Here is a 14,803-nt window from a genome sequence, read left to right as displayed (position 1 = left end):
TATCAAGGCACTGCAGGAAGCAGATGAACCGGGCCAGCGGAGATGGACCGGAAAGGTAGTGCGTGATCCAGAAGGAGAGGCCTGAGTAGTTGCGCTCACCAGTAGCCCTCCTTTTACTGATGAGCTCTGGCTTTTACTGGACATGAGGTGACAAAATGACCAGCGGAGCCGCAGTAGAGACAGAGGCGATTGGTGATTCTCCGTTCCTTCTCCTTGGCCGAGATGCGGATACCCCCAGCTGCATAGGCTCAGCATCCGAGCCGGCGGAGGAGGGTGGCAGTGATGCGGCAGGTGGCAGTGATGTGGAGAGGGGAGCAACGGAGAACGCGAGCTCCTTTCCACGAGCTCGGCGACGAAGATCAAACCGTCGCTCTATGCGAATAGCGAGAGCTATTAAGGAGTCCAGACAGGAAGGAACCTCCCGGGAGAGGATCTCATCCTTAACCTCGACGAGGAGACCCTCCAGAAAACGAGCGAGCAAAGCCGGCTCGTTCCAGTCACTAGAGGCAGCGAGAGTGCGAAACTCAATAGAATAATCCGTTATGGATCTATTCCCCTGACATAGGGAAGACAGGGCCCTGGAAGCCTCCTCGCCAAAAACAGAACGGTCAAAAACCCGTATCATCTCCTCCTTAAAGTCCTGATACTGGTTAATACACTCAGCCCTCGCCTCCCAGATTGCCGTGCCCCACTCACGCGCCCGTCCGGTAAGGAGAGAAATGACGTAGGCGATGCGGGCTGCGCTCCTGGAGTAAGTGTTGGGCTGGAGAGAGAACACCACATCACACTGAGTGAGGAATGAGCGGCACTCAGTGGGCTCCCCAGAGTAACACGGCGGGTTGTTGATCCTGGGCTCCGGAGACTCGGAAACCCTGGAAGTGGGCGGTGGATCGAGGTGGAGTTGGTGAACCTGTCTTGTGAGGTCGGAGACTTGGACGGCCAGGGTCTCAACGGCATGTCGAGCAGCAGACAATTCCTCCTCGTGTCTGCCTAGCATCGCTCCCTGGATCTCGACGGCGGAGTGAAAAGGGTCCGGAGCCGCTGGGTCCATTCTTGGTCTGATTCTTCTGTTATGTACTTGAGTGAAGACCCAAAAGCGGTTTTAACAGAAAACAGAGTTCTTTAATGAAAAACAGGAATGGCATAAATCCTCTTCCAACGTAGTCAATGGAACAAAAAGAACGTTAGAATAATGCAGGATGCACCTGCCAGGCAGACTCCGACAGGATAGGACAAGGTGGAAGCAAACGGAACGACAGCTTGCTTCTGGCATCAAAAACACAAACAAGAATCAGACACTGAAAGTAGCAGGAACAGAGAGAGAAATAGAGACCTAATCAGAGGGGGAAGAGAGAACAGGTGGGAAGGAGTGAATGAGCTAGTTAGGGAAGATGTAGAACAGCTGAAGAATGAGAGACAGAGAAGGTAACCTAAAAAGACCAGCAGAGAGAGACAGAGTGAAGAGAAAGGACAGGAACAGACATAACAAGACATGACAGCCACTCCTGCATTGTCTTGGCTGTGTGCTTAGGGTCATTCTCTTGTTGGAAGGTGAACCAGAGAATCTTGTTTCTCATGGTCTGAGAGTCTTTAGATGTCTTTTGGCAAACTCCAAGCGGGATGTCATGTGCCTTTCACAGAGGGGTGGCTGCCGTCTGAACACTCTACCATAAAGAACAGATTGGTGGAGTGCTGCCGAGATGGTTGTCCCTCTGAAAGGTTCTCCCATTTCCATAGAGGAACTCTGGAGCTCTGTTAGTGACCATCAGGTTCTTGGTCACCTCCCTGACTATGGTCCTTCTCCCCTGATTGCTCAGTTTGGCCGGGAAGCCAGCTCTAGTCTTGGTGGTTTCAAACTTCTTCCATTTAAGAATGATGGAGGCCATTGTGTTCTTGGGGACCTTCAATGCTGCAGAAATGTTTTAGTACCCTTCCCCAGATCTGTGCCTCGACACAATCTTGTCTCTAAGCTCCACGGACAATTCCTTCAACCTCATGGCTTGTTTTTTTGCTCTGACATGCACTGGCAACTGTGGGACCTTACATACGTGTGTGTGACTTTGCAAGTCATGTCCAATCAATTGAATTTACCACAGGTGGACTACAATCAAGTTGTAGAAACAGCTCAAGGATGATAAATGGAAACAAGATGCACCAGATCTCAATTTCCAGTCACATAGGAATGGGTCGGAATACTTATGAATACTTTAGTATTTTTAATACATTTGCAAACATTTCTAAAAACCTGTTTTCTCTTTGTCATTATGGGGTATTGTGTGTAGATTGATGAGGAAAACGTTTTATTTAATCCATTTTAGTATAACGCTGTAACATAACAAAATGTGGAAAAAGTCAAGGGGTCTGAATACTTTCCAAATGCACTGTAGTGGCAATAGAACAATCACACACAGATGGGTCAATCCCGCGCTGTTGCCTCTTCAGAAAGTAGAGGAAAATACAAAGAATGTATGCATGTTGTTCATTCATGTCCTATCATCTTATCATGTTCTCATAAATTCAAAACATTTAGTTGATTACCTAAGTTTAATCCATTTTGGCTGCTACTGTTTCCCAAACTGAAGATTTAAATGATGATAGAGGATCCTCCAATTCCGATTTATCAACCCCACCACTCGTCATCATACAGAACTAGATCCCTTGCTGCCCTTCACAAAAGGATAGTTTGAAATGTGCCAATTAAGATTTCAATTTTTATCACAAAGTGTTCATAGGCTCTAGTTTATTTTAACGGAATATTCTACAATGTTTTCCATCTCAGATTTACTCAAAGCATACAATGCAGTGTAGACATAGCCTATAGGCCCAGTGTTTTATTCACTTTACACACAGTGCCAGTCAAAAGTTTCATTGTAGAATAATAGTGAAGACATCAAAACTATGAAATAACACATATGGAATCATGTAGTAACCAAAAACATGTTAACAAATAAAAATAAATTTGAGATTCTTCAAAGTCTCCACCCTTTGCCTTGATGACAGCTTTGTACACACTTGGCATTCTCTCAACCAGCTTCATTAGGAATGCTTTTCCAACAGTCTTGAAGGAGTTCCCACATATGCTGAGCACTTGTTTGCTTCACTCTGCAATTCAACACATCCCAAACCATCTCAAATGGGTGATTGTTGAGGTTTGGACATCTGATGCAGCACTCCATCACTCTCCTTCTTGGTCAAATAACTTTTACACAGTCTGGTGGTGTGATTTGGGTAATTGCCCTGTTGAAAAACAAATGATAGTCCCACTAAACGCAAACCAGATGGGATGGCGTATTGCTGCAGAATGCTGTGGTAGCCATGCTGGCACACTTATGGCTTGATTTCTAAATAAATAACTGACAGTGTCACCAGCAAAGCACCCCCACACAATCACACCTCCTCTTCCATGCTTCACGGTGGGAGTCACACATGCTGAGAACATCCGTTCACCTACTTTGCGTCTCACAAAGACATGGCGGTTGGACCCCTACTAATGTCAATTGCTCGTGTCTCTTCTTCTTATTGGTGTCCTTTAGTAGTGGTTTCTTTGCAGCAATTCAACCATGAATGCTGATTCACACAGTCTCCTCTCAACAGTTGATGTTGAGATGTGTCTGTTACTTGAACTTTGTGAAGCATTTATTTGGGCTGCAATCTGAATTGCAGTTAACTCTAATGAACTTATCCTCTGCAGCAGAGGTATCTCTGGGTCTTCCTTTCCTGTGGCGGTTCTCATGAGAGCCAGTTTCACCATTGCGCTTGATGATTTTTGAAACTGCACTTGAAGGAACTTTAAAAGTTCTGGTAATTTTCCGGATTGACTGACCTTCATCTCTTAAAGTAATGATGGACTGTCATTTCTCTTTGCTTATTTGAGCTGTTCTTGCCAAAATATGGACTTGGTATTTTACCAAATAGGGATATCTTCTGTATACCACCCCTACCTTGTCACAACACAACTGATTACCTCAAACGCATTAAGACGAAAAGAAATTCCACAAATAATTTTTTTAACAAGGTACACCTGATAATTGAAATGCATTCCAGGTGACTACCTCATGAAGCTGGTTAAGAGAATGCCAAGAGTGTGCAAAGCTGTCATCAAGGCAAAGGGAGGCTACTTTGAAGAATCTCAAATCTCAAATATATTTAGATTTATTTAACACTCTTTGGTTACTACATGATTCCATACGTGTTGTTTAATAGTTTTGATGTCTTCACTATTATTCTACATGTAGAAACTAGTAAAAATAAAGAAAAGCCCTTGATTGAGTAAGTTGAAGTCGGAAGTTTACATACACACTTAGGTTGGAGTCATTAAAACTTGTTTTTCAACCACTCCACAAATGTCTAATTAACACACTATCATTTTGGCAAGTCGGTTAGGACATCTACTTTGTGCATGACACATGTCATTTTCCCAACAATTGTTAACAGACAGATTATTTCACTGAATCACAATTACACTAAGTTGATTGTGCCTTTAAATAGCTTGGACAATTCCAGAAAAATATGTCTTGGCTTGAAAAGCTTCTGACAGGCTAATTGACATAATTTGCGTCAATTGGAGGTGTACCTGTGGATGTATTTTGAGGCCTACCTTCAAACTCAGTGCCTCTTTGCTTGACATCATCGGAAAATCAAAAGAAATCAGCCAAGAAAAATAAATAAAATTGTAGACCTCCAAAAGTCTGGTTCATCCTTGGGAGCAATTTCCAAATGCCTGAAGGTACCACGTTAATCTATACAAACAATAGTATGCAAGTATAAACACCATGGGACCACACAGCCGTCATACTGCTCTGTCTCCTAGTGATGAATGTACTTTGGTGCGAAAAGTGCAAATGCTGTGAAAATGCTAGAGGAAACAGGTACAAAAGTATCTATACCCAGAGTAAAAACGAGTCCTATATTAATATAACCTAAAAGGCCCTCAGCAAGGAAGAAACTACGGCTCCAAAACTGCCACAAAAAAAGCCAAACTACTGTTTGCACATGGTGACAAAGATTGTACTTTTTGGAGAAATGTCCTCTCGTCTGATGAAGCAAAAATAGAACTATTTGGCCGTAATGACCAAAATCAAATCAAATCAAATCAAATTTTATTTGTCACATACACATGGTTAGCAGATGTTAATGCGAGTGTAGCGAAATGCTTGTGCTTCTAGTTCCGACAATGCAGTAATAACCAACAAGTAATCTAACTAAGAATTCCAAAACTACTGTCTTATACACACGTGTAAGGGGATAAAGAATATGTACATAAAGATATATGAATGAGTGATGGTACAGAGCAGCATAGGCAAGATACAGTAGATGGTATCGAGTACAGTATATACATATGAGATGAGTATGTAAACAAAGTGGCATAGTTAAAATGGCTAGTGATACATGTATTACACAAGGATGCAGTAGATGATATAGAGTACAGTATATATGTGTACATATGAGATGAATAATGTAGGGTATGTAAACATTATATTAGGTAGCATTGTTTAAAGTGGCTAGTGATATATTTTCGTTCTGTTTGGAGGAAAAGGGGGGGGACTTGCAAGCCGAAGAACACCATCCCAACCGTGTAGGGGTGGCAGCATCTTGTCGTGGGGGTGCTTTGCTGCAGAAGGGACTGGTGCACCTCACAAAATAGATGGCATCATGAGGACGGAAAATTACGTAGATATATTGAAGCAACATCTCAAGACATCAGTCAGGAAGTTAAAGCTTGGTCGCAAATGGGTCTTCCAAATGGACAATGTCCCCAAGCCTACTTCGAAAGTTGAGGCAAAATGGCTTAAGAACAACAGTCAAGGCATTGGAGTGGCCATCACAAAGACCTGATCTCAACCCTATAGAAAATGTGTGGGCAGAACTGAAAAAACGTGTGCGAGCAAGGAGGCCGCCAACCCTGACTCAGTTGCACCAGCTCTGTCAGGAGGAATGGGCCAAAATTCACCAACTTATTGTGGGAAGCTCGTGGAAGGCTATTATAGGCAACACTACCAAATTCTAATTGAGTGTTAAAAAATGGTGCCGGAAGAAATGGCAGCAGTTTTACAGGCGCCCAACCAATCGTGCTATTATGTGATTTTCTGCCGTTATTTGTAACTTATTTTGTACATAATGTTTCTGCAACCGTATCTTACGGCAGAATAGAGCTTCTGGATATCAGAACAGCGATCATTTTTTCCACAAATGCAAGTCTCACATGATATTCTCCAAACACCCGGCAGGGCTGACATCCCAGGTATTCGCAAGTGGAAGCAACGCAGGTACAGAGGACGAAGATCCGGATGCCTCGTCAGGACCGGCAGAAGGCAAGTAGGAAAGCTGCCGTTACCGTCAATATTACTCGCCAACGTACAATCATTGGACAATAAATTAGACTAAGTACGATCACGAATATCCTACCAAAAAAAAGTCATATCCTGTTTCACGGAATCGTGGCTGAATGACGACATGGATATTCAGAAAGCCGGATATATGCTGATCCGGCAGGATAGAACAACACACTCCGGTAAGACAAAGGGAGGGCTGTCTGTGCATATTTGTAAACAACAGCTGGTGCACGAAATCTAAGGAAGTCTCTAGATTGTGCTCGCCTGAAGTTTTGTGATAAATTGTGATAAATTACAGGCCACACTACTTGCCTAGAGAGTTCTCAGCTATACTTTTCGTGGCTGTTTTATTTACCACCACAAACATGCTGGCACTAAGACCGCACTCCGTCAGCTGTATGAGGAAATAAGCAAACAGGAAACCACTCACCCAGAGGCGGCGCTCCTAGTGGCCGGAGACTTTAATGCAGGGAAACTTAAATCAGTTCTACCAAATCTCTATCAACATGTTAAATGTGCAACCCGAGGGAAAATAACTCTGGACCACCTTTACTCCACACACAGAGACGCTTACAAAGCTCTCCCTCGCCCTGCATTTGGTAAATCCAACCACAACTCTACCCTCCTAATTCCTGCTTACAAGCAAAAATTAAAGCAGGAAGCACCAGTGACTCGGGCAATAAGAAAGTGGTCAGATGAAGCAGATGCTAAACTATAGGACTGTTTTGCTATCACAGACTGGAACATGGTCCGTGATTCTTCCGACGACATTGAGGAATACACTACATCAGTCACTGGCTTTATCAATAAGTGCATCGAGGACGTCGTCTCCACAGTGACTGTACGTACATACCCCAACCAGAAGCCATGGATTAGAGGCAATATTTGCACTGAGCTAAAGGGTAGAGTTGCTGCTTTCAAGGTGCGGGACTCTAACTCGGAAGCTTACAAGAAATCCTGCTATGCCCTGCGACGAACCAAAGCGTCAATACAGGGCTAAGATTGAATCATTCTACACCGGCTACGATGCTAGTCGGTTGTGGCAGGGCTTGCAAACTATTACAGACTACAAAGGGAAGCACAGCTGCGAGCTGCCCAGTGAGACGAGCCTACAAGACGAGCTAAATCACTTCAAAGCTCACTTCGAGGAAAGCAACACTGAGGCCTGCATGAGAGCATCAGCTGTTCTGGATGGCTGTGTGATCACGCTCTCCGTAGCCGACGTGAGTAAGACCTTTTAACAGGTCAACATACACAAGACTGCGGAGCCAGACAAATTACCAGGACGTGTGCTCCGGGCATGTGCTGAACAACTGGCAGGTGTCTTCACTGACATTTTCAACATGTCCCTGATTGAGTCTGTAATACCAACATGTTTCAAGCAGACCACCATAGTCCCTGTGCCCAAGAACACAAAGGCTCCGTAGCCATGAAGTGCTTTGAAAGGCTGGTAATGGCTCACATCAACACCATTATCCCAGAAACCCCAGACCCACTCCAATTTGCATACTGCCCAAACAGATCTACAGATGATGCAATCACTACTGCACTCCACACTTCCCTTTCCCACTTGGACAAAAGGAACACCTATGTGAGAAGGCTATTCATTGACTACAGCTCTGCATTCAACACCATAGTACCCTCAAAGCTCATCACTAAGCTAAGGAACCTGGGACTAAACACCTCCCTCTGAAACTGGATCCTGGACTTCCTGACAGGCCCTCCCCAGGTGGTGAGGGTAAGTAGCAACACATCTGCCACGCTGATCCTCAACACTGGAGCTCCCCAGGGGTGCGTGCTCAGTCCCCTCCTGTACTCCCTGTTCACCCACGACTGCATGGCCAGGCACGACTCCAACACCATCATTACGTTTGCAGATGCCACAACAGTGGTAGGCCTGATCACCGACAACGACGAGGCAGCCCATAGGGAGGAGGTCAGAGACCTGGCCAGGTGGTGCCAGAATAACAACCTATCCCTCAACGTAACCAAGACTAAGGAGATGATTGTGGACTACAGGAAAAGGACCACCGAGTTGAGGTTGAGAGCTTCAAGTTCCTTGGTGTCCACATCAACAACAAACTAGAATTGTCCAAACACACCAAGACAGTCATGAAGAGGGCACGACAAAGCCTATTCCCACTCATGAAACTAAAAAGATTTGGCATGGGTCCTGAGATCCTCAAAAGGTTCTACAGCTGCAACATCAAGAGCATCCTGACCGGTTGCATCACTGCCTGGTAAGGCAATTGCTCGGCCTCCGACCGCAAGGCACTTCAGAGGGTAGTGCGTACGGCCCAGTACATCACTGGGGCTAAGCTGCCTGCCATCCAGGACCTCTACACCAGGCGGTGTCAGAGGAAGGCCCTAAACATTGTCAAAGATCCCAGCCCCCCCAGTCATAGACTGTTTTCTCTACTACCACATGGCAAGCGGTACCAGAGTGCCAAGTCTAGGACAAGAAAGCTTCTCAACAGTTTTTACCCCCAAGCCATAAGACTCCTGAACTGGTAACCAAATGGTTACCCAGACTATTTGCATTGTGTGCCCCCCCTAAACCCCTCTTTTAAGCTGCTGCTACTCTCTGTTTATCATATATGCATAGTCACTTTAGCCATACCTACATGTATATACCCTAATAAGCATGAATGACCGTCTGTATATAGCCTTGTTACTGTTATTTTCAAATGTCTTTTTTCTGTTGTTTTATTTCTTTACTTACCTACACACACACACCCACACCCACACACCCCCCCCCACACACACACACACACACACACACACACACACACACACACACACACACACACACACACACACACACACACACACACACACACACACACACACACGCGGACACATACCTTTTTTTCACACTATTGGTTAGAGCCTGTAATTAAGCATTTCACTGTAAGGTATGTATGTATGTGTGTGTGTGTGTGTGTGTGTGTGTGTGTTCATTTGGGTTCATGGTGCACACAGAACCAAGGTCGAATATGTGTACCGTTATACTCCTATTCAGTACTGTAGAGTTCAGTACAGTAAAGAAAAGTAGAGTATAGTACAGCACTGTAGAGTTCAGTACTGTACACAGTAGAGCACACGAGAGTTGAGCACACTATAGTGTACTCTATTGTACTGTACTCTACTGCACTTTACTTTACTGTACTGAACTATACTCTACTGTACTACTGTATTGCACTGAACTCTAATTTAGTGTACTGTCTGTAGTCTACTCTACTGTACTGAACTGAACTCTACTATACTGTTCTATGCTGTACTCTACTGAGCCTTACTGTGCTGTACGTTGATGTCCAAACTTGTGAAACATACACGTCTATGATTGGTTCAGATTTGGTCCGGTCCAGACCAACCAAATTGGGTCTTGTTTGGGGCCAGAGCTCATTAAAATAATAGCCATTGTGTAGAATAATACACAAATATGCAAAGAAGGATAATGCATATTCATACATTTTTGTGTGCCTATCTATTTAGGATACATAACCATGAAGAGAATGATATTCATATCTTTAATTATGCATTTCTGTGTAGTACAGATCAGGGACACATGATGAAATTGCGTTACCACAATTCCGTTTGCCGGGTGTAAATCCACTTCACTAACTTTGCATCTGCACAGTTCTTCCAATAAATGTGTTTTTATAAAATGTTCAGTGTAAATTGTTAAAATGTGTCATTGTGCATAGACTTGTATGGTTTGCTTTTAATAAAAAAAAATGTTTGGTATACATTGTAAGTGAAAAATCTGAGTTTCAGCATAACCATGGAATTGCTCATACATACAGTATACATCATTGTCAATGACAACCCGTCGTTCAGGACAGGTGGGGCAAACATGGTCTCTTTTTTTGCTTTCTGGAGTAATGCAGCTCCAAAATTCAGGTGTTTCAGCTTTGCTTAGTGTTTTCTGTGGTGGTGGGTCAGCCAGCGGAAAATACAGAGCGTAGCGGTTGGTACTGTTCTCTAGTTGTGCCGTGATTGGCTCATTGTTCTGTCACTCATGGAGACACTACGTCACCGCAAAATCTACAGGGAGAGCTCGAAAATTCAAACCCCTTGGGTGCTGCCATAGATTTACATTAGAAGTGCCCATCCAAGAAGGCTCAAGGTCATTGGCCACAGACAAAATGACATCAAATCACATTATATCTACCGTAGCTGTGATTGGACTGATCATGTCAACATCATACTTTCAAAATCTTAGGTAGCAAGATAGACAAGCAGTCTTTATCATGAATCAAGTCAACAATCTACTGCCAAATCCTTGCAATTGTTGTCATATGAAGACAAATTAGAGATAAAAAGTATCGGTGCTTATTGGCTATTGGGCATAAAGATTACACTACAAGTTGAAAATCACAAATTCAACAATGAGTGGTTTGGAACGAATCAGTGGTTAACTGCAAGTGTTACAAAGCAATCACTAGCCTGCTATTCAGTGAAGAGGGTGTGTGGTCCAAGTCTGGGTTTAAGGGTCTCTTTTCCAAACTTAAAAGGATAAACATTCACATGCAACACCATGGGCCAGAAAAGGTTGAATACATTGGTCATGCTGTCAATCCAGCATGACTTCTGCCAAGTTCAAAACAACTGGAAACTCAGAACTGGAAAAGCTTAGACTTCAAGACACCTGGGAACTCTGGGAAAAAAATGAGCTACGACTGGAAAAATACGTTTTGAATGGTCATCCAACTCAGAATTCCAAGTCGGGAACTCAGGCCTCTTTCTAGAGCTCCGACTTGAAGATCACTGACGTCATGATTCAACCATGTTTTTTTTACCAGAGCTACCATCACCTGCCCGCCCATCTTGCAACACTACTCTGGACGGTTCTGACTTAGAATATGTGGACATCTACAAATACCTAGGTGTCTGCTTAGACTGTAAACTCTCCTTCCAGGCTCACATTAAGCATCTCCAATCCAAAATTAAATCTAAAATCGGCTTCCTATTTTGCAACAAAGCATCCTTCACTCATGTTGTCAAACATACCCTCGTAAAACTGACTATCCTACCGATCCTTAACTTCTGTGGCGTTTACAAAATAGCCTCCAACACTCTACTCAGCAAATTGGATGCAGTCTATCACAGTGCCATCTGTTTTGTCAACAAAGCCCCATATACTACCCACCACTGCAACCTGTATGCTCTCGTTGGCTGGCCCTCGCTTCATATTCGTTGCCAAACCCACTGGCTCCAGGTCATCTATAAGTCTTTGCTAGGTATAGCCCCGCCTTATCTCAGCTCACTGGTCACCATAGCAGCACTTACCCGTAGCACACGCTCCAGCAGGTATATTTCACTGGTCAACCCCAAAGCCAATTCCTACCTTAGCCGCCTTTCCTTCCAGTTCTCTGCTGCCAAATGACTGGAACAAATTGCAAAAATCACTGAACCTGGAGACTCATATCTCCCTCACTAACTTTAAGCACCAGCTGTCAGAACAGCTCTCAGATCACTGCACCTGTATACAGTCAATCAGTAAATAGCCCATCCAACTACCTCATCCCCATACTGTTATTTATTTTATTTTTTGTTCCTTTGCACCCCAGTATCTCTACTTGCACATTCATCTTCTGCACACCTATCACTCCAGTCTCTATCACTCCAGTGTTGAATTGCTAAATTGTAATTATTTCGCCATTATGGCCTATTTATTGCCTTACCTCCCTTATCTTACCTCATTTGCACACACTGTATATATACTTTTTTCTATTGGGTTATTGACTGTATGTTTTGTTTATTCCATGTGTAACTCTGTGTTGTTGTTTGTGTCTCACTGCTTTTTTTTATCTTGGCCAGATCGCAGTTGTAAATGAGAACTTGTTCTCAGATAGCCTACCTGGTTAAATAAACGTGAAGAAAAAAGTCAGCTATGTTTTTTAGAAAGGCACTAAATGAGGCTGAATGAACAGTTTTGCTGCCAGACAAGGTTCCGCTGATAGTCGGGTGTGGCTGTGGTAAGGATTCACTCCATGATGCTGAAATGAAAGCTCTGCTTTTGGGACAGCATTATGTAGGCCCTAACAGGCACCGTTTGGGCACCGTTTGTCACCGTTATGGTGCAATTAATGTATTGTTTAGTGTTGTGTTGTGGCTTTGCTGGCATGCATGATAATAAAACAGTTTAGTTTGCCCCACCAAGATTTACATGCTAAAATCACCTCTGACCATTGGTTGTTATGGTGCATAGGCACTGAAGTGTAATGTGATTGTGGACCTGATAAAAATAAGTGCACTACATAGCAAATAGGGTTGCCATTTGGGATGCAGTCCATGACTTACCTGTGCGGTTGATGTCTTGAGGGACTTGGATGTCGTGCTGGTCCACGAGTCCCTCCTCAATGTCTATGTCTCTGTAACTGTCCCTGTCATCATGCTCGTGGTCATGTTGTTTGTGTTGGTCATAGTGACTGTCCCCCCTCTCCATGTTCCCCGCCTCATGGCCCCCTGCAGAACGTCTTCGCCGGCGCTTCCGTCTGTACCCACGAGGCACCGGGACACCGATGTAGATGTTCTGCTGGTCTGTGGACAAACGGTAATCCAAAGTTAAGTTAACAACAAAGTTGGGTACTGGGACACCAATGCAGTTGGACAAATGGTCTGGAAAGAAACGGTATTAAAGTACATTAACATGTCATCGAGGGAAATGTACTGCAAAACATGAAACAGAACATCATTAAAAATCCATCAAGCAAGGCCTGATAATAGTTGTACAGTACAATACCTAGAAAAGCCAAGCAACAACCAACACATAATAACTGAGTCTCATCACATCATTCATTAACCCCTGGTACACAAAGGAACATTTTCATGAATGTTCAGTCATTGAAACAAACAATGAATAAATGATGATACAGGGTTTGTGTATGTTTCTCTAATGAAAAAGCCACTCACTTACATAATGAATGACAAATCAAATGCATTGTTGTTAATGATTTGCATACTGTAAAAGACCACTCTTCTTCTGCACATGATCTTTCCTAAGTGACATACTTTGTCATGTTTTCCTGTCAGCTACAAACCACAACCTTGTCAACTTTTGTGTTGTTGTATATTACTTTGATAGCGACTGTACTGTCGCTTTCCAATGGGCTGCTTTTTTGAATGTCAGTGCATGATCAAGTTCATTTGAGGCAACAACTACAATTAAACATTATTGGCAATTTGAACATTGTTCTAAATCAATGGTGCAAAAAAAACTGTTTAAATAATGGAATATTATTTGCCTGAAGGAGCCCGGAAGCTAGACAAAAATGATCCTAGCATGCGAGGCCTAGTCCTAACTAACTCGGGGACATCCTCCTCAGTGCAATGCTGAATACAGTGAAATCATTGCTGGAACAACACACATCCCTGCTGGCAAATTGATAGACACAGGTCTGCTCAGGACACGGTGACCCAAACTGAAAGTACATGCAAACACACACACAGGTTTACACACAATCTTTCACACGCATACACACGCGCGCATGCACGCACGCACACACACACACACACAGACGCAAACACACAGACACACACATGCAAACTCATGTCTGCATATAAAATGGTATCCAATGTCGATCCCAATCCTGTTGATCTTTTATCTTTGTTATCGCCAATTATCATCACATAGAACATAGTGTATTCTTTATTGAGATAAATTGCACATTTACACAAATGATTGATCTAATAAATATACATTAGATATTTAAATACAGTAAAATGATGAATGCTATGCAATTAAAAGTAACTGACCTGAACTGTCTTGTCGATTATTTTAAAACATCTCTCATGTCTTCTTGTAAGCAAGAAAAAGTTTGACCTATTCCATTATGATAGGCCCATTGTACAATATACATAATGTTTGTTTTAAAGAGGAACAGCAATGTATTTTTAGATTAGGATGAAAGCCTGATGTACTGTATCTCACTCACCCTCCTCCTCATATCGATGGTGAATGCCCCCCATTCCCCGGTCTTCCATTCGCTCATGGTCCATCCTGGAGGACAAAAAAGACAACGGGAATGATTTGCAAAATAATGTATTAAGCACAGTTTACACATCCACTACGTTAACAAAAATGTACATAAACTCAGCAACAACAAAAAAACGTTCTCACTGTCAACTGCATTGATTTTCAGAAAACTTAACATGGGTAAATATTTGTATGAACATAACAAAACTCAACAACTGAGACATAACCTGAACAAGTTCCACAGACATGTGACTAACAGAAATAGAATAATGTGTCCCTGAACAAAGGGGGGGATTCAAAATCAAAAGTAATAGTCAGTATATGGTGTGGCCACCAGCTGCATTAAGTACTGCAGTGCATCTCCTCCTCATGGACTACACCAGATTTGCCAGTTCTTGCTGTGAGATGTTACCCCACTCTTCTACCAAGGCACCTGCAAGTTTTCTGGGGGGAATGGTGTTAAAGGAATTTGATTCCTATACGTTTACTA

The 14,803-nt window shown here is 43.1% G+C and overlaps 1 protein-coding gene across 2 annotated transcripts in view; it reads right to left on the bottom strand.

Moving 5' to 3' along the window:
* The window catches only part of LOC135543830 (electrogenic sodium bicarbonate cotransporter 4-like), a 58,168-nt gene extending 43,832 nt beyond the window's left edge, over nucleotides 1-14,336 (bottom strand). The window contains exons 1-2 of one of the 2 annotated variants that reach the window (XM_064971159.1): nucleotides 14,273-14,336; nucleotides 12,639-12,878 (exon numbers count right to left, since the gene is read on the bottom strand). In XM_064971159.1, the coding sequence (XP_064827231.1) occupies nucleotides 12,639-12,878; nucleotides 14,273-14,336 (304 nt within the window). Of the gene's footprint in view, nucleotides 1-12,638; nucleotides 12,879-14,272 lie in introns of those variants that run through there. The other variant, XM_064971166.1, reaches the window with a different exon arrangement.
* Between the last annotated feature and the right edge of the window lie 467 nt (nucleotides 14,337-14,803).

This window comes from Oncorhynchus masou, chromosome 1, assembly GCF_036934945.1.
Source record: "Oncorhynchus masou masou isolate Uvic2021 chromosome 1, UVic_Omas_1.1, whole genome shotgun sequence".
Lineage (NCBI taxonomy): Eukaryota > Metazoa > Chordata > Actinopteri > Salmoniformes > Salmonidae > Oncorhynchus > Oncorhynchus masou.
Note: the sequence above shows the minus strand (reverse complement) of the source record. Positions and strands in the feature narration are given on the sequence as shown.